We start from the raw sequence: 19,176 nt of genomic DNA, 5'->3' as shown, positions 1-19,176 counted from the left end.
ATAATGAGAATCAGAGTTAGAATAATAACAACAGTTTTCAATTTAAATGAAACTATTACTGTATTTGTATTAACAATGTTATTACTGAAGAGGAGTTTAGGGAGAGCATAGAGTCTGTTTTGTGGTTGACCCTCCTCATTGTCCTCCCTCCTGGTGCCACAGAAGACACAGTTCATACAAAGGTGCAGCCAACCGCACCTTTATACAGTACATGCTAACCAGTACAAGCATTCAAGTCTTACACACCACCAAGGCTGCCACCATAAACATGCAACCACAAAAGCAGGATGGCTGTGTAGGTTCTGTGGCTTAATTGAGCTGTATGGATTGTATGTTAGGTTTTTGTTTTGTTGTTATTTGTTTAAACTTGCCATTTCAATGGGAATTGCTTCATTTTTTTTCACAGAGGAGTAGACAAGCTTAAGGTTACAGGAGGGAGATGAATGTTATTTCCAAAGGAGCAAACCTTCCTCAAGAGATGAATGGTGCTTTGGAGGTGGGTGGGGGTGAGGAGTAAACGTTAACAGTTACAAGTCTAGGCAAGCAGGAGAAGGAGGCCTTGGGCCGCAGGGGAATTACTTAAAAGGTTGGAGCTTAGTTTTGGATCTGGGTTAGAGGCTGGTCTCCAAGCTGTGCAGAGGACTGGCGGGGCTAGAGGAAGCAGCAGATTTACTCGTGTCGATGGTGAGGTTGATACCACTGTCAATGGCGTTGTTGTTCTTGTTGGGAGACGAAGGCTGACTGGAGTATATCCCCCTCCTCCGTGCGGAGTCGTCGTCCGTGTCATCAATGAGGGGAATACTAGGTGTGGAGTCGTCTATCCTAAACTCTGGGTGTGTCATGAAGTTGTGTATGGATGATCTGGAGTCAGGTTTTTCCAGGCCTTCATAAAGGGAGCTACGGAATGCGTTCACAACTCGGATCTGTTGTGAAACAAAATACAAAAAGAAGAAGAAAGAGTGTGTTACAGGTGATGTCAGATGTGATGCAAACTGGTTTCAGGGAACCTTGGAATGAGAGGAAAAGTGGGAAATTGAAAAGAGAAAGGACAAAGAAGATGCAAATAATCCTCTAGTTTGAAGATATAAAGGTGGAAGATAAGAGAAAAGTGAAGAAACAAGAGAAGGCAACTTCTGTGTTCTGCTTGCACAAGATGGCTACAGGTTACAAGTCACTCAATTTTAGCTTGCACTAAGGAAAACTGTGAGGAACGTAATCATAAATAACACAAGAAAATCAGACATTTTAGAAGAACCAAAGCAACACAAATGCTCGTTGTAAGTATACGCTTTAGTCCAATGTGCTGTATACCTAGAAACAAGCCACATTAATAAATTAAATGCTTTCAGAAAAAATTAAAGAACAACATCGCATGCAGTGTTGAAGAAATCTGGTGGACGAGGTCAGTAAGAAAGGAAGAAGGTTAGATCTGAAAGATCCAATGAGGTGGTTTAAAAAACTTCTGGAAGCACCAGAGCACTGTCTGGGACTAGATCCACACAGAATCTGAATGAAACACAAACACACACACACACACACGCACACACACACGTGGCATAAGGTGGAATAAGCATGGTCCCAAAGAGAGTGAGTCAAGTCTGCATGAAGTTGGCTCAACACAAGCATTGCAGCGTAAATAAAACACTGATTAAGACGGTTCCTTCAAATAAATATAAACAAAAAAATTGGCAGAACAGAAAAAAATAAAGAAGTCACTTAGACAACAAGCAAACACAGCAGGTAAAATAAAATGAACACACAAGAAGTAGAAAAAAACTACATGCAGTGACAAACGACACTGGCACAAAAACTAACACAAAACAAAAGGAGGTGAATAGTTCTATTTAATTTAACTGTCAGAGGTCTGACAGTTAGACTTTTTCAACTCCATGCATGTCTGAGTAAACACTCAAGTATAAGTTCCAATTAGAAAGCTTTAATAAATCTAAACTTATTATTGCACACTTTACCATCTAAAGTATATCATCATAAGGATCCAGGGAACCTCAGCCCACAGGGGATAAGGCCCAAACCCACCACTTAATATTAGGGATCTCCAGGTTTTATAATTGTTCTTTACTAAATGTTTTATACAGAGCTCTGTCAAGGTATAGAACAGAATTCTGTTATGAAAACTGCTGCCTCCTCTGAGCTAAAGATAAGAGATGTCTAAATTGTGTAATTGCGCGGAGCTTCTGGAGTGCGCGGAACCGCAATCTGGCTCCATCACCATGGGGCAATGGTGGTGAAGCCGGAGGGCTATGCAGGGTCGCATGAGGCGAGTTCCCAGGAGATGGAGTCTCTGGGGCGTGGGGGAGCTGGAGTGCACCTGGAAAACTAAACGATCTATGCATTTTACATAGTACAACTTCTGTGTATAATCTGCATTCAAGTGTAGCTTAAAAATGTGCTTCCACTCTTTGATCACTGAAAGTTCATGTAATATATTTTCTGTTTTTTTAGGGTGCCAAAAGACTTTACCATAGACCTACGCTTTAACTGGCACATGCACGCTGAATACCCCTCTAATACAAAGGAAACCCTTTGGGCGCAGGATTTGCAACTGAAGCATGTGCAGAAGACCTGAGTCTCCAGGTCTCCACTCAGATCAGAACGTCCAACTAGATGCTCTCCACAGTCTACCTCTGGCTGTGCTAACACCAATGCTTTGTTGGGTTTCTCCTGCCTCCTCTGCCTCCCAGCTCAAGCCTGTATTCAGACAAGTATTACAGATTTAAACTGTAATTGAAAACACATAGTACTTTTGATTTGATTGAATTTTTTTAAGCTGTGTGATGAATAGGAATGGTACTTTGGCGTACCCTAGTGGTGATTTGTAGTTAGACAACTGTGCCCCACCCAAAAATTACTTCACCAGCTGTCACTGCTTGCAAGTGTAATAATAAAACATCTGCATACAGACACATTTTATGTCCCAAATTTGTGCCTTGAATTTCTTTAATGGTTATATTTTGTCTTATTGCTGCTGCAAGAAGTTCAATGAAGATGGCGAACAGTGTTGGTGAGAGTTGACATGCTTGTCTGGTTCCTCTGTGAAGTCTGAAACTGGATGATGTCCTTCTATTGGTTGTTATCGTGGCCCTGGGTGATGTGTACAGTGTTCTAATCCAGTGTATGAATGATTCTCCAAAGCCAAATTTATGCAGTGTATTGAATAAACCGACCAGTTTAAAACAGCCGATCGTATTTATAAAAAGAACAAGTACTAGTTTACTCAGTAAAATTCATCTTTAAAACAAAAGACAGGTGAGTTTAGCCTTCAGAAGAGTCATGGTTGATCATTATTTGTTGTGTGGATCACAAATTCAGAACCTCTCGCCACAAAAACGGTTTCTTCTTCTCTGCGGACGGACTCATGAATGTCAATCATAGACCTGCCCACTTCAGTTGCTTTGGTTCAGTCACCTGACCCTGTGCTATGTTTGCACCTGCACTGATCCACTCTGACCAGTACCTACACTGCCTTGTATAAAGTAGCCGTTTCTCTAATTGTTGCCTCCCTATATTATTATCATTTCATTGTGTTTATATCCTAATTCCAATCTTTGCTCATCATTTATTTTCTTGCATCAAGTACTGCAGCAATTTCTTAATGGTGTGATGCTTGCACGTATGGCAATAACCCCTTGTGATTCTGAAATTGACATTTTTGTAGATTGAAATCATATTGGAAGAACAATTTAACTGCACAGCCCTAAAACAGGAGCCCTTAAAAGGAAGTCAAGGAAGCTCCACTAAAACCCTCAAAAATGTGTATTTACCCTGAAACAGCACCTTACTGTGGGTTATTTTAAGGCCTTTTTCATAAAAACATTCAATTCTGGACTGATGTGACTATATTGGCACCTTGAGGAGCAATGTGGATCAAAGGTAAAAGCCAGCAAGTTAAACAGTAGATAAAACTAATTTTGTGTCAAGTCACTGTTGTTTATTACATCAGGAACACATAAAACAACATTATTACATATACTTGAATGTTCACCCGGTCTCTTTGTGAGTTTACTGGAATTAGTTCACATTAACGTCTGTCGAGACATAGACATGAGAGGAATGACAGATGGGATGATGATGAGCAGAGGGAGACAAACTCACAACCTGAAATGCCACGTCGGGGGTTTCACTCTTAGTCCTGTGCTCCTAGCACTCTGGGGAAACAAACACACATTGACCAATGAGAGGACAGTACAGCCAACCATGGGAGGAGATATCAAGATGAACTGCACATCAAAAAGACAGTAGAAAAAAGAAAATGGAAAAATATAATCTGCATGAAAGGAAAACAAAGACAAAGCTTCAGAGCTGCCAACATTAGAGCAAAAAAACTTTTGTTTCAGAATTGTTTGAAAAAAAAATGTTCAAGAGTGGAAGCAAAGACAGCAAACAAGCACACAGACAGGATTCTGACTCACGGCCAGTAGAGGGAGGAGCAGTAGCGCTTGTAGGAGAGGAAATGGCATTGGACAAGGACACGTGACTAGGACTAGAAACATTGGTTACATCCTGCGTCTGGCTGGTGGTGGATGACTGGCGTCTCAGAGCTCCTGCCCCCTGAAAGGAGGTGCCACTCTTGAAGGTGTTGACTACTTCAATCTGTGGGAGGAGAGCGAGACAGGAGAGGACAAATGGCAGCTCAGAGTGACACAAACCAAATGACAACACAGGTTGACTGGCTGGGTAAAGGGAGTACAGTGTTGCAGTCATGACACATGGGGGGTGATGGAAACTAGGATGTGTACTGTCAACAACAACAAAATGGTTCACACAAAGAAAGCACATCTAGCCATTAACTTGGTCTATGTTTATTTTTACCCTAAATTGTTATTGCTCTGAGCCAGATTTCACATCAAGGGAAAATCAACCAATCAATCGATCAATCAAAAACAACCTGGCAAATTGTATCTGAACTGTTAACGACTGAGGTAGTTGCTTAAATCCTTTAGGGGGCATACACTAATTATTTCACAAGGATAATGAGGAGAATGACATAAAGTAATGCGTTTGCTGCGGTGCCTAGGATAAATGAATGTCCGGTGAGCAGCGACGTGCGGCGAGGTTCATGACTGGGGAGGCACTGGCTGCTCTGACGTTGGACTTACAAATGTGATCTGAAAATAGAAGCTAGTATTTTCATTTTGACCTTGAATGGAATATTTAGTTGTTTTAAAACTTAGTTGTGATTTAATCAATTTCATAATATTCAACAAAGCACTGGCAAAAGCAAAATAATATTTAATATTGGGGCAAATTTGACTAAATTTTTAAAGCCCGAGTGTCCCCTAATTGGGGGACAAACAAGTGTAGCAGCAAAAGGCCTAGGGCCCAATGTGTATTCATTTTTCTTGGCAGAGCTCACTTTTATTACACTTGAAAATTGTGTATGATCTTACCTTTATGTCTTAATGAAGTCCATACAGCTGACATCTCCATGATCACTCTGCTGTAAAAAGTATCCTCTAATGTCTCCTGTTCTGACTGAAAATCCAGTTTAAACAAATCCTTTAGTTTTGAGCCGTAATCTTCTATTTAGTCTAATCAAATTTAAAGTAGTTCATGTTACAGACCTGTTGGCGCCACACCCCTGCCATGTGCACCTGAATAAAGAGGCTCAGCACTGACCCTATCAGTGAGGCAGGGTACTGCACTCCCCTCGTGCATTTTCACAGCGTGTTTATGGCCACTCAGAAAACTAAATATGTCACACACAGTCATCAAATATATTAGACAGACTGTAGGATATCATCATGTGCAGTACACGTGAAAATAAAGCATGTATGTTGGCGATACAAAGACAGATAGCAGTTTACATGTGCCAACTTCGTCTTTCACCCAGCGGTGCTGGGCCATAAGAAAGGAGGAAGCTCTAAACTCTCCCTCCAGTCTGATGGTGCAGCGCCATGCACACTTGATACAGGGAGTTGGCACATGCACTCTGCCTGCATCAGTTAGTGGTGTGGGACAGCTGAGTGAAAACTGTGGCAGCACTTTTCTCCACCTCCCCTTGGGCCTCTGCCAAGTATTTGTTCAGGAAAATCATAAATCCAGCGATTTCAACCATAAAATAAAATCATGCAGATAACTAATGTATAGACCGGTCTGTGGGAACCCCAGGCTCCCAGACCCGAAGCCAACCAGGAAGTGACAAACATTGCAGGAGTTGGCATCAGAAAGGAGCAATTTCTCGTTGACTCCCATGTTAAAAATGCCAAATTCCCAGCTGAAATAAACAAGTTTACAGCCTGGTTGAAAAAATAATTTTAGGTTTAATGGGTCTAGTTTACAGTCATGAAAACTCTGAAGTGGGCGAATTTATTTGTAACTTCCATTTATGTTAAATTATATGCTTGAAATTGTGAATAATTAAATTTGATTGACAGGTAGCATAAGCCGCCAGAGGTAGCAATAGCAGCTAGCTCCGGGGAAGGCCGTAGCCTCGGCTCTTGCATTAATAGTGATCAGCAATTTCAATTCTCTGAACTTTATAGTTGTGTCCTCTGCGTGTTCGTATGTTTATCATGGAATTATTGAACAAAGAGAGCAAGCTTGGTGAGCTGATGGGTGCTTCACGTTAGTCGCTCAACTGCGTTTTCTCTGGCTCAAAGCATCTGCAAACTTCCATTAGCTCTGGTTAGCTTGGTGCTGGGAAAAATGGCCAAGTCAGATCCTCATAGTTCCGCTCTCAGCTCCACCTCTTTGCCAAATTTTGCATCGTTTGGGCGTGACGAGACATGCAACATGGCCAGGATGGCTGTGATCAGATCTGTCCATTTGGCTTCAAATAAGTCTTTCAGAAATCAATTTGCTATGTCACAGATGGTTTTGGACCTGTTGATTTTATATTATATCATTATTAGTAATTTACTTGTCATGGCGACAGGGGAGGCAGTCTCCCCTTTCCTCATATGCCCGCTCGTCACTGCTTCTGAGTCATTCTCAATAAAAGAAGCAGAAAAAAGCAGGATTTGAAGTTTTACTCATTATTCGTGATATTTGAATATCTCACCTCTGATTGACTAACAGCAATGCAACTATTTCACTGTCTCTGTTCGCTCTGTAACACTGACGTTTTATCTCCACAAACAACACAAGCCTGAAGGAGTTCTGCCCTGTTGTGGAGTTCCTGTTAACGGTTAGCTTCTCCTAGCTGAGACGTGCTCTACTCTCTGCTGGACATCAACAGCAGCCTTATGCAAGCCAAGATAGGTGAGTCCACAAATGCAAACATTCTCATGTGCTGTAGAAGACACAGGCTTTTCCTGACCTGAACATGTCCTCATCCACATTCTTTTGGCGGCTAATGGAGGTGACGGGTTGAAAACTATTTTCAAGTGAACTCAGAATGATGGATCATATTTCAAAAATAATTTTTATCATGCATTTCCCAATGAACCTCAAAAGCCTAAACCATGTAACATTGCAGCTGGCCGAGATGCATCCTTTTACATCTTCTACTGCAAAATTTAAATAAGGAATTGATAAAACTGAAGGAATGTGCGTACTGTTTCTTGTTGTAACAAATGATATGCAGGAGATTTTCCTTGCAACCCAACGCTTGTCTTGTTGTATAAATGCACCATGCCACAGAGTACAGTTTCATCCAAACAGTAGAAAACACATCATTAAGACAAAACCAAACATAAAGGTGACAGATCCCTAAAATCACAGTGGCAGCGGTCTCTGGAGTTGATCGCAGTAACCACGGTTCAGCTTATATTTAAAGCTGAAGAGGGACTCCAGCAGTCAGCAGTGGTGATCACCCTCGTCCACCAAGGAAATCTGCATCTTCATGTTCCTAAATGAGTCATCTTAAAGTAAATAGACTTTAGGACTTTACTGAGGTGAACATCCATTCTCATAGTTGAGCACTTGTTAGAGTTAAGCCTTTACATTATTAGCATAGGTAGGCTAATATTCAGAAAAAGTAAACAAAAACATAAAAACGATCATTGTTGCAAGAGTGGAAAAATCAATCACAAGTTAAAGTTGACCCTTTTTGTAAAAAATTGTACATGATTGAATCAACGATCCCCACCACAACAGTTTATGAGAGTGAAATCTCACCTGAGTTTGAATGCGGTTTAGACCTCTGAACCACAGGATTTGTCCTCTCCTCAGCTCCCTTTCAGCGTGGTCAATCTCTTGATTCTCTTCACTCACGTCCTCCTCGGGTAACTCGTCCTTCTGAGTTAACTGACCTGCTCGACGCAGGAACCGCAACTTGCTGTTCGGTATGGAGGCTATCACCTGACAAAAAATAAAGCATTTCTGATTCCAAAGGGAAACTGAAAAACTTGTAGCAATATTGCGAAGATGGGATTAAAAGAAAAAATAAATCAAGAGAAAAGTAAACGATGACAGAGAGAGAAACCTGGATGTTACCTGTCCCCAGACAAGCTCTCCCAGTCCGATAAAAACACACCACATCCACTGTTCCAAACTCAGAGGGTGGCAGCTGAATGGCTTCCCTCCAAACTGCACGATTATAACCTATACAGCGTATATAAAGAATTTAAGCATGTACGTAATGATTAATGAAAGCAGTTTCATGTAATACAGATTAAATGTTGTGTGGCTGTTTACCTGCACAACAAATGTACCCAAAACAATGGAGCAGAAGATGGGGTTCCCGAAGATACCATCAAACACATTCCTTTCTCCGTGTATCTTGCGGGCGTTTATTTCATTAAACAGCTGCATCATGACAAAGGTGTTGAAGATGATGGTGTAGTGCTCAGATGGAGGAGCATGGAGGGGAGCATTACGGCCACTATCAATGTCAAACATCTGCTCACCTACAGTATAGAGGTTGAGGAACACATTGTGATGTTGTTTATTTATAGCTGGTGCTGTGTCACATCATAAGCAGCAGCAAAATAGCTGTGCATACCAACAAAAAGGAGCGTGAAGATGAGGACGAGCTGATAGACTGCGTGTCCTAAGATGTTCTTGGTCATAGTGCTGGAGATCAGAGGCTTGTTACGACCGTATGGCTTCCTTCTCAGCAAAGACTCTGTGGGGGGCTCTGTCGCCAGGGCCAGAGATGCAAACGTATCCATGATGAGATTTACCCACAACATCTGCACCGCTTTGAGAGGCGAGTCCTGAGGAAATAAAACAAAAACTCTAAGTAAAGTGAACATCATGTAGGGCCAAAGTGTTGCATTTACTTTAGGTTTGTTTTGCTTTGCTCTGACAAAGTTCATAAATGAAGACTGCCACTGGCTTTGTGTCAAAGGATTATTAAAATAATGAAATTACACTCACAGCTACACACACATGCACGTTTCAAGGCATCTCACCTGTGTGATGCAGGCACCAGTGAACGCTACTATAACAGCCACAACATTGACAGTGAGCTGGAACTGAAGAAACTTGGAAATACTGTCGTAAACATTTCGGCCCCACATGACTGCTTTCACAATACTGCTGAAGTTATCGTCAGTGAGGATGATATCCGAGGCCTCCTTGGCCACATCCGTACCGGCTATACCCTGGAAAAGAAATGCCAGAAGCTACAGTAGGAAGGGAAATGCTTTTGCTTTTCTTACAAATTCCAAATGTCTGCTTTAATTGGGTTTTAGTTCATTCTTGTAAAAATGCAGCAAGTACAATTAGGGCTTAAATAACTTTATATAAAACACGTGGATTTAAATAACTGCAAAACACTCAAGCATTTCTCAACATATTTAATTCAGAAAAGTTTCCATTTTTGCCATCAAGTTAGGATATAAAAATAGATTAACTCTAAAGCCACAAAACAGATTTCCATTTAACATGAACAAGATGTTGAGATACGTATTAATAAAAATAATCATATTTAGAGAATAACTGCTTCCTTCCTTCCTTTCTGCTGTTTTATTTTTGGAGACACAGATGACAGAACCCAGCTCGTTACACCAGCTGAAGTTTTTACAACTATCAGGCTCTTAGTGAATGTGTTGTTTTATAAAAAAAAACATGTTTAATTTTGATTGATCAACATTTCGTGCCTTTGGGCTCAAGCAGAGTACAGAAAATAATATTTTTGTGTATTTAATTTTTTGTTCGAAAACCAAATGTAGGGCTAAAAGTAGAAGGGAACGACTGAATCATCTGGTTTGATTAATTTGCCATTCACTCAATTCCTGAACCATTTTCTGCTCATTAGCTGGTGCCTATAACTAGCAATCAATGGGCAAGAGGCGAGGGACATCATGGACAGGTTGCCAGTCCAACACGGACACAGATGCACAAAGAATATGTGCTGCACTCCCTCACACCTGGGGAAAATGTACACTTTTCAATAAACCTGAAAACTTGTTTTTGGTCTGTGGGAGGCCAGAGGACATAGAGAAAACGTGTGCATGCATGGGGAGGACATGCTAACTCCACACAGTAGCTGAGTTTTTAACCTGTGACCTTCTTGAGGGAAGGTATTTGTACTTTATCATGCATCCTAATGTTTCTCTAAAAGATCCATAAACAAAAAAATATATGTTTTAAAAATCTGATTATTAGAAGACAATGTGCAACAAAAAATTGAGTGAATTAAATACAGAAGTCTAGGAATCTTGTACATGTCTTCATTCCTTTTCTCTTCCTATTTCAACACATAGAAGAGTAGACAGTGGACATCACACACACACACACACGTACGCACACACACACACACACACACACACACACGTACGCACACACACACACACACACAAACACACACAGGCACGCACACACGCACACGCACACACACACACACACACACAAACACACACGAGCACGCACACACACACGCACGCACACGCACGCACACACACACACACACACACACACACACACACACACACACACACACAATGGGAAGAAAAGGGTGGGGGTTTAAAGGGGTCTCAAAGAGATTTGAAAAAGTTCAAAAATGGTTGTCATTTCTTGTGACATCTATCTGCACAGCTGTGTCTGAAGTATCTAATTTTCTCAATTTTCAGAAATGACATTACTTCATTGATACAATGTGTGGTAGAGGGGGGACAGGCAGATGTCTAACTATTAGAGGTGAAGGCTAGAATCTCCAGTTGGTCGGCAGAATAGCGGGTATAATCATCAGGAAGACCAAAGATTGACACATGTAGGGAGATATGAATAGCTTTGAGAGTATATTTGATATTGCATCAACATAGGTTTGCCAAAGGCTTGTAAGAGATGGACACGAAAAGAACATATGTGTGAGATGGCAAGGTGAGCCATTGCACCTTTTGCAATTATCTGTCGATCATGGGAATACCTTTGATAATTTAGATTCAGAATGACACCAAACTAGAGCTTTAAACTGAATGAGTCAGGTGGGCGCAGATGGAGGTCTTGTGAATAGTATTCAGAGCACGATCCCACCAATAATTATCTTACGCTCGCAGGCCTCCTTTGTACTTATGGTGTACAGGAGATCATACCAGAGAATGGTATCATACATCTTCAAAATATTTTCCAGTTTCAATGGGTCTAGACTCGTTTTTCAGACTAGTCTGAAAAACATAAATAAGTTCTTGTTGACAAGCTGTGTGAATAAGTCAAGCCACTAGAGGGAGCTGTCAATCTGCACAGACAGAGGCATGATGCCTGAGAAGTAAATCTAAATGCTGCAAAGGTGAAAAAGACATCTAGTAAGATGTTCACTGGTGATGTTTTTTTATGGATGATTTTGATTCAAGATGTGCTTACCATGGCAAACCCAACATCTGCTTTTTTCAGAGCAGGTCCATCATTGGTTCCGTCCCCTGTCACAGCCACAACCTGTCTCTGATCCACCATAGTGCTGTCAATAATGCCTGAAGAAATCACACAGATATAAGGGCACATTTATTCACTTCATATGACATACAAATAATAATAATGATGATTTAAAGTCTTTAAAGGAAATAATTGTAAATTTTAATTAATGGATAAATCTGAAACGATTCACCTTTGACAAGAGTGTGTTTGTCAGTTGGCGATGATCTGGCGAGTACTCTGAGTTTGGGCCAGACCTTGTCAATACGCTCTTGTTCCACCTGGACACAAATAGAGACAGTTGCAAGTAGAGGGTTAACTGGATGCAGTTGTGAGATTTTATGACTCAGCTTTTCCTAGACCTCAACAAGAATTCCTATACCTCTCCTTTCTCATTGCGGATCCTTCTGTTGAACTCTTTCCCATCTATGCAGAGAAAGTCCTCTCCTGGATGGATGATCCCACACTTGATGGCTATGGCCCTGGCCGTGTTGATGTTATCCCCTGTTACCATGCGTACAGTGATGCCTGCACGCTGACACTTCTGAATGGCGTCGGGCACCTAAATTTGTTGATGGAAAAACCAACAGATTTAATTTTATGGACTTGACTTGCAGAACCAGGTACTTTTTTTCTGTTTCCATATTGCCCATAACTAGATAAGTAAGAAAAATTATTTGTAACCAGCCCAGTCGTTCTCCTGATCCAGCAGTACTTAATTAGTTTTAGCTTAGCATAAAACAATGTAAGTGAATGGTACCAATTAGCCTTGATTCCCTTGTGTTACCCATTATTTTCACTTGCAGTCAGTATGATTATTTATGTCACCAATCAGAATTTGAATCACTATTAAGTCATTTTAATTACTTTTTCACACTCAAGGCTAGTTGGTACCATTCATGCAAAACTTCTCCTGCCTGTTTTCCCAGAGCTTCTAGATGACGCTATAGCCTCTTGGGTAAAACAACCTTTCAGAAGCGGGTCTCCTGTATAAGGAGCCTCCTCACTGGACTGTGAGGGAATGGGAAAAGCCGGAATGTTGCAGATGCCACCGATGGAACCCCTGGTGGCAGCCCTCCTGTACCCACAGCTCTCGGAAACATCCTTCAGACCTTCCACTCTCTCTTCAAAGGCAGACCACTTCCAGTCAGGGCTAAATGAGAGGGCGTAAAAGGCTGCTGCCCTCTCAGTTTGAGATTTAAATGTCTCTTCCATGCTCTCTGCAAATCAAGCCAAGATCTGCGAGGACATGAACATGAAACTGGACCTGGACATGTGGGAGAAAATCACTGTGTTGACTGACATCTGCCTGCACGTCCAGCGCTACGCAGTCCAGGCCATGAGGATGATGATGCTTCAGGAACGTACTCGATGACTGATCCTCACTAACCTCTCTGATAGAGAAAACATGCCAAATTTTACCTGAGGGTAATTTCGGCTCTGCATTGGCGTTGATGCAACTACAGTGTGGGGCGAAGAAAAAAAGAGGACAAAGCCCTCCAACTCGGCCTTTCCAGAAAGCCTGCTCCTGCAGCTCACCCGCCTTTTCCACAGGCGGCTGCCTGGGCTCGGCCTCAGTTCCGGATTAAATGGTTTGCTGTCGCATCCCGACAAAAAGTCAAGGGTACATCAAAAATCAATAAAAAGAACACAAATGAGCAAGACAGGGCTAGGTCACCCCTGGCGGCCTTTCCGACTAGTCATGGGGTGTTCCCATAAACAGAGGCTGTCACAACACTAAGTCTGAACAAATGCGCAGTAACTGCCACTTGCACTACCCCATCACTGCCACTAGAGGGTGCTGCTGCTCTATGTGTGGCAACTGTCAGGGCTGTGTCACCACTTTTTTTCCCGAGAGGATACAGGCTTCAATTCGTCTCAGTTCCTCCTTGATTATTTAATTTCTTGAGGGAAGCATGCAGGCTTCTGCCTTTCTCTCGACCTCTGATGCCTTCTTGGGATCTGTCCTTGGTGCTGAAAGCCCTCTCCAGGGCCCCATTTGAACCAATGGATGGCCCGGACCTTAAAACTCTGCCTATTAAAGTGGTGTTGCTCTTGGCTTTGGTGTCCGCAAAGCGGGTCAGTGACTTACAGGCTCTCTCTGTGCACCCATCCTGCACCCAGTTTGCACCAGGTGACATGAGGGTGTCTCTGAAACCCAACCCTGGCTTCGTGCCTAAAGGTGGTGGGCTCTTTTTCTCCCATTCTCCTGACAGCTTTCTACCCACCGACTTTTTCCTCACTCGAGGAGGAGCGGTTGCACAAGCTAAGCCTGGTACATGCCCTCAGGGAGTATGGTAATTGAACCAAGAGCTTTTGCAGAAGCGACTAGCTCTTTGTGTCATGGGGAGGAAAACCCATAACAAAACAGCGGGTTTCCCACTGAATTGTGGAGGTTATTGCTCTGGCTTATTCCTGTCAGGACATTCAGGTGCCTAAAGAGCTCAGGACCCATTCTGCTAGGTAACTGCTTGCATCTTGGGCCCTTCCTCAGGGGCTGTGTGTCCAGGAGATTTGTGCTGCAGACAGTTGGGCTTCTCCACTTGCATTTGTGTATTTCTATAGGTGTCATGTTTCAGCTCCTGCTATGACCAACACAATTCTGGGTCCTCAGCAGGTCAGGATGCTCAAGATTGCTGATTACTAGATAAGCTGTCTGACGATAAGGGAGTCTCCATATCCCATAGTGAGCCATTAAAACTAATTTTAGGAAAGAAAACTTTAGGTTACTGTCATACCCACGGTTCTCTGAGTAACATGAGTAAGATGTCTCACCAGACAACCCATCTTGCTAGGTGAAATGAGAAGAGGTGTTTATCTAGAGTGATGAGAGCAACCGGACGCTTGTGTGACGTGAACAACACGGTCACTGGCCAATTACGATTGCCATATATAATAGATAAGTGCTTCTGAGGAATCTGTGGTGGGGCATATCGCATAATGAGACACCTCAGTGATTTTGCTCAGAGAACCGGGGGATACGATCAGTAACCTAAAGTTTCCTTGCTGCTGATTGTTGACCAAGTTTTCCAACATTCTCTTCTCTCCAACAACACGTCTATTGATCTCTTACCTCTGGTCTGACAGGATCCTCTATTCCCACAATACAGATAGCTGTTAGGTCATTAAGGATGTTGTTCTCATCATCCCAGTTGGGCTCTGGATTACGGGGAAAGTCACGATACGCCACACAGATTGTTCTTAGACCATCACAGGCCATTGGCTCAATGACCTTCTTAACCATCTCATCTTTGTCTCGTGGACGGAAAGCTCGTGGTTCCCCAACTTCATTCAGAATTTGATTGCATCTGAGAAACACAACACAAAAAAGTTTCTGGCACTGTTTGATTGTAATTTATAAAACATGCCAGCCTCATTGCAGGATTTCAACTAAATATAGAATAAAAAGTGAAAATAAGATGAGATGAAAACATGAGATCCATTGATTTCTGTCCTTTTCTATACACAGTCACTGGTGACACTCTGATGAAGAACACAGCAGGAGCCAAAAACAAAAAAGGTAAAAACAAGCTTTGCTACTCTGTGTACAGAAAAGAACCGAAAATACTGGAACTTCAAAATCAACATAGAATGGACGTAGCAAAGATGTTCAAAATAATAAAAGTACAGAACTGAATGGGCATTGCCTGTGGAGCACAATGGAGCACTTTTTGAATTGTATAAACACCTTCAGTGAAACAGACCTGGGTAATGAGCTCCAAGCTGAAATCATCACCTGGAGGTGTGATTGTACATGTGTGTGCATGGTACCCATAGAGAACCAAACCCTCTTAAGCTACTGATCTCTCTCTTCAATCAGACCCATTAACTTCAATGCTCCACAGCTTTTTCCACCACAACATGTTTCATAAACTCCTGCATCATTGATCTGCTCTTCTTGCTTTGCAGAAGACCTTACTTTTGCGGATTTTACTGACTTCTCAGACTGCTCGGAATTTATATGAGAGGTTGGCAATAGCCTCAAGCATGAAGAATTTGAAGGTGTAACTTTGACTTAAGAAAGCCATGGGCAGGCCACCCTTCTTAGTGTTTTTTTTTAATCAGTGTCAAACAGCACATGACTTCTCAGGACTTTTAGGGGAAAAATAAGAAAGCATCTGTAGCATCTCTGGGACTAAATTAACACCTCATGGTACTTTAGTTATTTTATTGTCTTAATGATTTACATTATAGATTTTGAGCCAGTACTGATAGTCAATGTTGCTATTAATGTTATGGCCGATAACCAATATCAACAATACACACACACATATTGTATACATATATATGTATATACATATATATATACACACACACATTGGGCGGTATTACAGTATTACCGTACAGCTGGTGTTAAAAAATAGCAACAGTACATACCAATACCGTTATGAAAAAAAATACAGTGCACATAGGAGACAAGGATTAAAAACATAAATAAAAAAGATAAATAAGTCATTTAATGTATAAAATGGATGTGTGGTTTAACTTTTTATTGTACCTAAATAGTTCAAAATGTTTTGTCCAAATTTTAGAAATGTTCCGTAAAGTTTATGTGAGTTTTGTCATCATGTGACAGCGTGGAGACATGCCGAGAGAGGCTGAGAGAAAAATGGAAGCTTGCACACCAACTGTCATCTAACAAGAACACAACACAACCTCTCGAGTTTGGGAGTATTTCAAGTTTGAAGCAAACTTAAAAGGAGGGTCAGTAAACGACCTTGAAGGATGCACTCCCCGTCAGCACAGAGGAGGAGCAGGCCGGAGCTGAAATAGCAGCCTTCTGTTTGGAGCCTGTTACTTTTAATCATGTCTGCCTCTTTCTGATGATGCTGTTTTCCTTTCCAGATATTTTCCCTTCATGCAAGTTCCTGGACTGTTGCCTTGACCCAGTTCCAATACTCGCACGTCCACTCTTGTGCCCCTCAATTGTGCGTTCATGTCCAGTGGTGCTAGTGTGTAGGCTATCCCCATTCTCAAGCTTTGACCTTGGCCCTGCCTCTTTTGCACCCTTGATTTGCACTTTGCTAACGACTGCATCAGTGCAGACTAATACCCACATCCATTCCTTCACAGTAACTTTGAGAGGAAGGCAGAGAGATGTCTCAATTTCCCTTTGGCTCACAATCGAGCTGTGCCCCCCCACCCCACTGCTACAACTAACACCATTAATACAAGTGAAGACTACCACAGAATGCCACTGACAGTAATTATAAAGAATTTTTTTTCTGCAAGTTCAACTTCTTGAAACCCAGCTAGACACATGCACTAAATTACAACCGTGGGGTTTGGCTGCTTTTATTTTGAAAAGTGACAGAGTAAACAAACCAGTCACGTGTCCCAGGTATAACAAGGCTTCATTAGTCACTCATCATGTGGCTTTCCGTGAAACAAAAGAGAGCCTTGAAAACTGAACTCACTTTTTGAGGATAATCTCAGATGCTCCTTTGCTGTACATGCGGAAACTCCCATCAGGAAGTTTGATGACGGTGCTCATGGACTTCCTGACTGAGTTGAAGGTATAGACTTTGTACAGCTTTTCCTCTGGGATCTGGTTCCGGATCGTCTGGTAATCCCTCTTCAGTTCCAGGACCAATCCCAGCAGACCACACTCTGTTTTGTTTCCAACCTGCTTCGGAAGACTTCCGTCCTTATCTGGAGGCTTAACAAATTCAAATTAGTCAATGTATTATTATTTGCTTTATTCAGAAAAAACAAACTGTACAAATATATAAACAAGATCTAAATGTTGGGAGTCTATTCATTAAAAGGGATTCTTGTTACATCAGTAGAATGTTCCCAGGGCAACACTTAAAATAGCTGCTAGTGATAATTAAGCAGCAAGCAGGTGAAAGGGTTACTGAGTGGGAGGCCAAGAGATGAGACAGACAATCAAATTTGGATGTCTTTATTTCAGGCGAGCAGCTCATCCCTCTGCTATCTGTGATTACATGTTTGGAACTGTGTAAATTTCTGGTTCAATAAACATTTAAGCTGATTCTAACATTTGGAAGGCAGCAGGTGTTGTAACTTTTACATGTGACAAATTTGCTGATAGAACTTATATAGTAAGAAGTTTAGATGAACAGAATGTACTCCTTAACTCAGACAAAATCAGTTGTTTGTTTCGACAATAAAGAGATAGTTGGAGATTTTTTTCAGCCGTTTGTATCAAAGGGTGTGATCCAGAATCTGCCTAAATCTGCATGTGGCTGGTCAGGAGCTACAGTACATGTGCGATGTTGAGTGCTTACTGTATGTACAAGCGTGTGAGTGTGGTCAGCTTGTGGAAGGCTCAGCGTTGCTATGGTAGCACTGGGCAAAGAGATGAGATGAGAACTAGGAAAAGAGAGGATGGGCTTTCTACCACTTGGGGATTCTTACTCACTGGCTCAGACTCTTTCAAAATTCTCACTCATCTCACTTAACACATGTCTTCTATTTTTTATTGATTCATTTTTTCCAAATTTATGCTTCCTCAAGGCTTATTTATCAGTATATCTTGAGCTTCACTACATTGAGAAACTCTTAAGTCAAACACTACATGCAAGCAATAGAACATACAGAAAAGGCACAAGCCAGTGTGAGGAAAAATCTGAATTACAGTTGAACTCACATACACTTGCATTAGTGACACTGATGCTCATCCATCTGGACAAATAATACACACTAATGAGAATGCTGTCTTTGCTGTTATTTCTATGACATGCTCCTTCACACAATCACACATTTTCAAGCTGATTGAGATTTTACTTCCATCTAATTTCTCCCTAAACAGATAAAATGTAAAAAAGGAACATAAAGATGGCCTGATTGTCAGTAAACTCCATTTCTTACAAATTAATATTTGTCACTCTGAGTCTTTATTCATGATTAGATTTAAATAGACAGTCTGGCATCTTGACTCTTTTCCCCCCACGTTTTTGCTCTTGACTTTGAATGTCTGTTTTAGAATCTATATTATATAACAAAATTTGACAAACATCTATGAAAACAAATGAAAACTGGCTCAGACTCAGGTCTAACAGACAAAGAGCAGAGCTGAGAGGTTAGAAAGTCAAGTGAAATTGCATTAATCATCAAAAACCCAATAGCTTTGCTTTGCCAAGTAATTGGACATATCTGGTTATTATCCAACTGTTCAGGCAAGATAACAAATATTTTGTACTGAGTGAGTCTTAAATAACAGAATTAATGCATTTTCCTAATGACCAGTGATTACATCAGGAAGACACTCCATGTCACTGGCTAATGACAGGATGGGATAAACAACCTCATTTGCATTGTCTAGTGGTGATGAGGAGTATAGCCAACTAGCCAGAGAGCAGCATCAAGTTAAATGGTATCACCGGTTGTCTTGCAGCTTTAAATGATCATTCTGGAAATATATTTGTGGTGTACAGTACAATGGTAATCACCCTT

The 19,176-nt window shown here is 41.4% G+C and overlaps 1 protein-coding gene across 14 annotated transcripts in view; it reads right to left on the bottom strand.

Moving 5' to 3' along the window:
• Nucleotides 1-410: 410 nt before the first annotated feature.
• Nucleotides 411-19,176, bottom strand: part of atp2b2 (ATPase plasma membrane Ca2+ transporting 2) — a 77,538-nt gene continuing 58,772 nt past the window's right edge. For 7 of the 14 annotated variants that reach the window (XM_070549376.1, XM_015959089.3, XM_015959090.3 and 4 more), the window contains 11 exons: nt 17,175-17,416; nt 14,831-15,065; nt 12,140-12,319; nt 11,951-12,038; nt 11,710-11,816; nt 9,318-9,509; nt 8,906-9,119; nt 8,599-8,810; nt 8,398-8,505; nt 8,080-8,262; nt 411-923 (listed from right to left, as the gene is read on the bottom strand). In XM_070549376.1, coding sequence (XP_070405477.1) covers nt 612-923; nt 8,080-8,262; nt 8,398-8,505; nt 8,599-8,810; nt 8,906-9,119; nt 9,318-9,509; nt 11,710-11,816; nt 11,951-12,038; nt 12,140-12,319; nt 14,831-15,065; nt 17,175-17,416 — 2,073 coding nt within the window. In that variant the 3' untranslated portion in view covers nt 411-611. Of the gene's footprint in view, nt 924-4,113; nt 4,167-4,430; nt 4,612-8,079; nt 8,263-8,397; nt 8,506-8,598; nt 8,811-8,905; nt 9,120-9,317; nt 9,510-11,709; nt 11,817-11,950; nt 12,039-12,139; nt 12,320-14,830; nt 15,066-17,174; nt 17,417-19,176 lie in introns of all 14 variants that reach the window. The other 7 variants (XM_015959091.3, XM_015959097.3, XM_054735995.2 and 4 more) reach the window with 4 other exon arrangements.

This window comes from Nothobranchius furzeri, chromosome 3, assembly GCF_043380555.1.
Source record: "Nothobranchius furzeri strain GRZ-AD chromosome 3, NfurGRZ-RIMD1, whole genome shotgun sequence".
Taxonomy (NCBI): domain Eukaryota; kingdom Metazoa; phylum Chordata; class Actinopteri; order Cyprinodontiformes; family Nothobranchiidae; genus Nothobranchius; species Nothobranchius furzeri.
The sequence above is the reverse complement of the archived record's forward strand: the minus strand, read 5'-3'. Positions and strand labels throughout refer to the sequence as shown.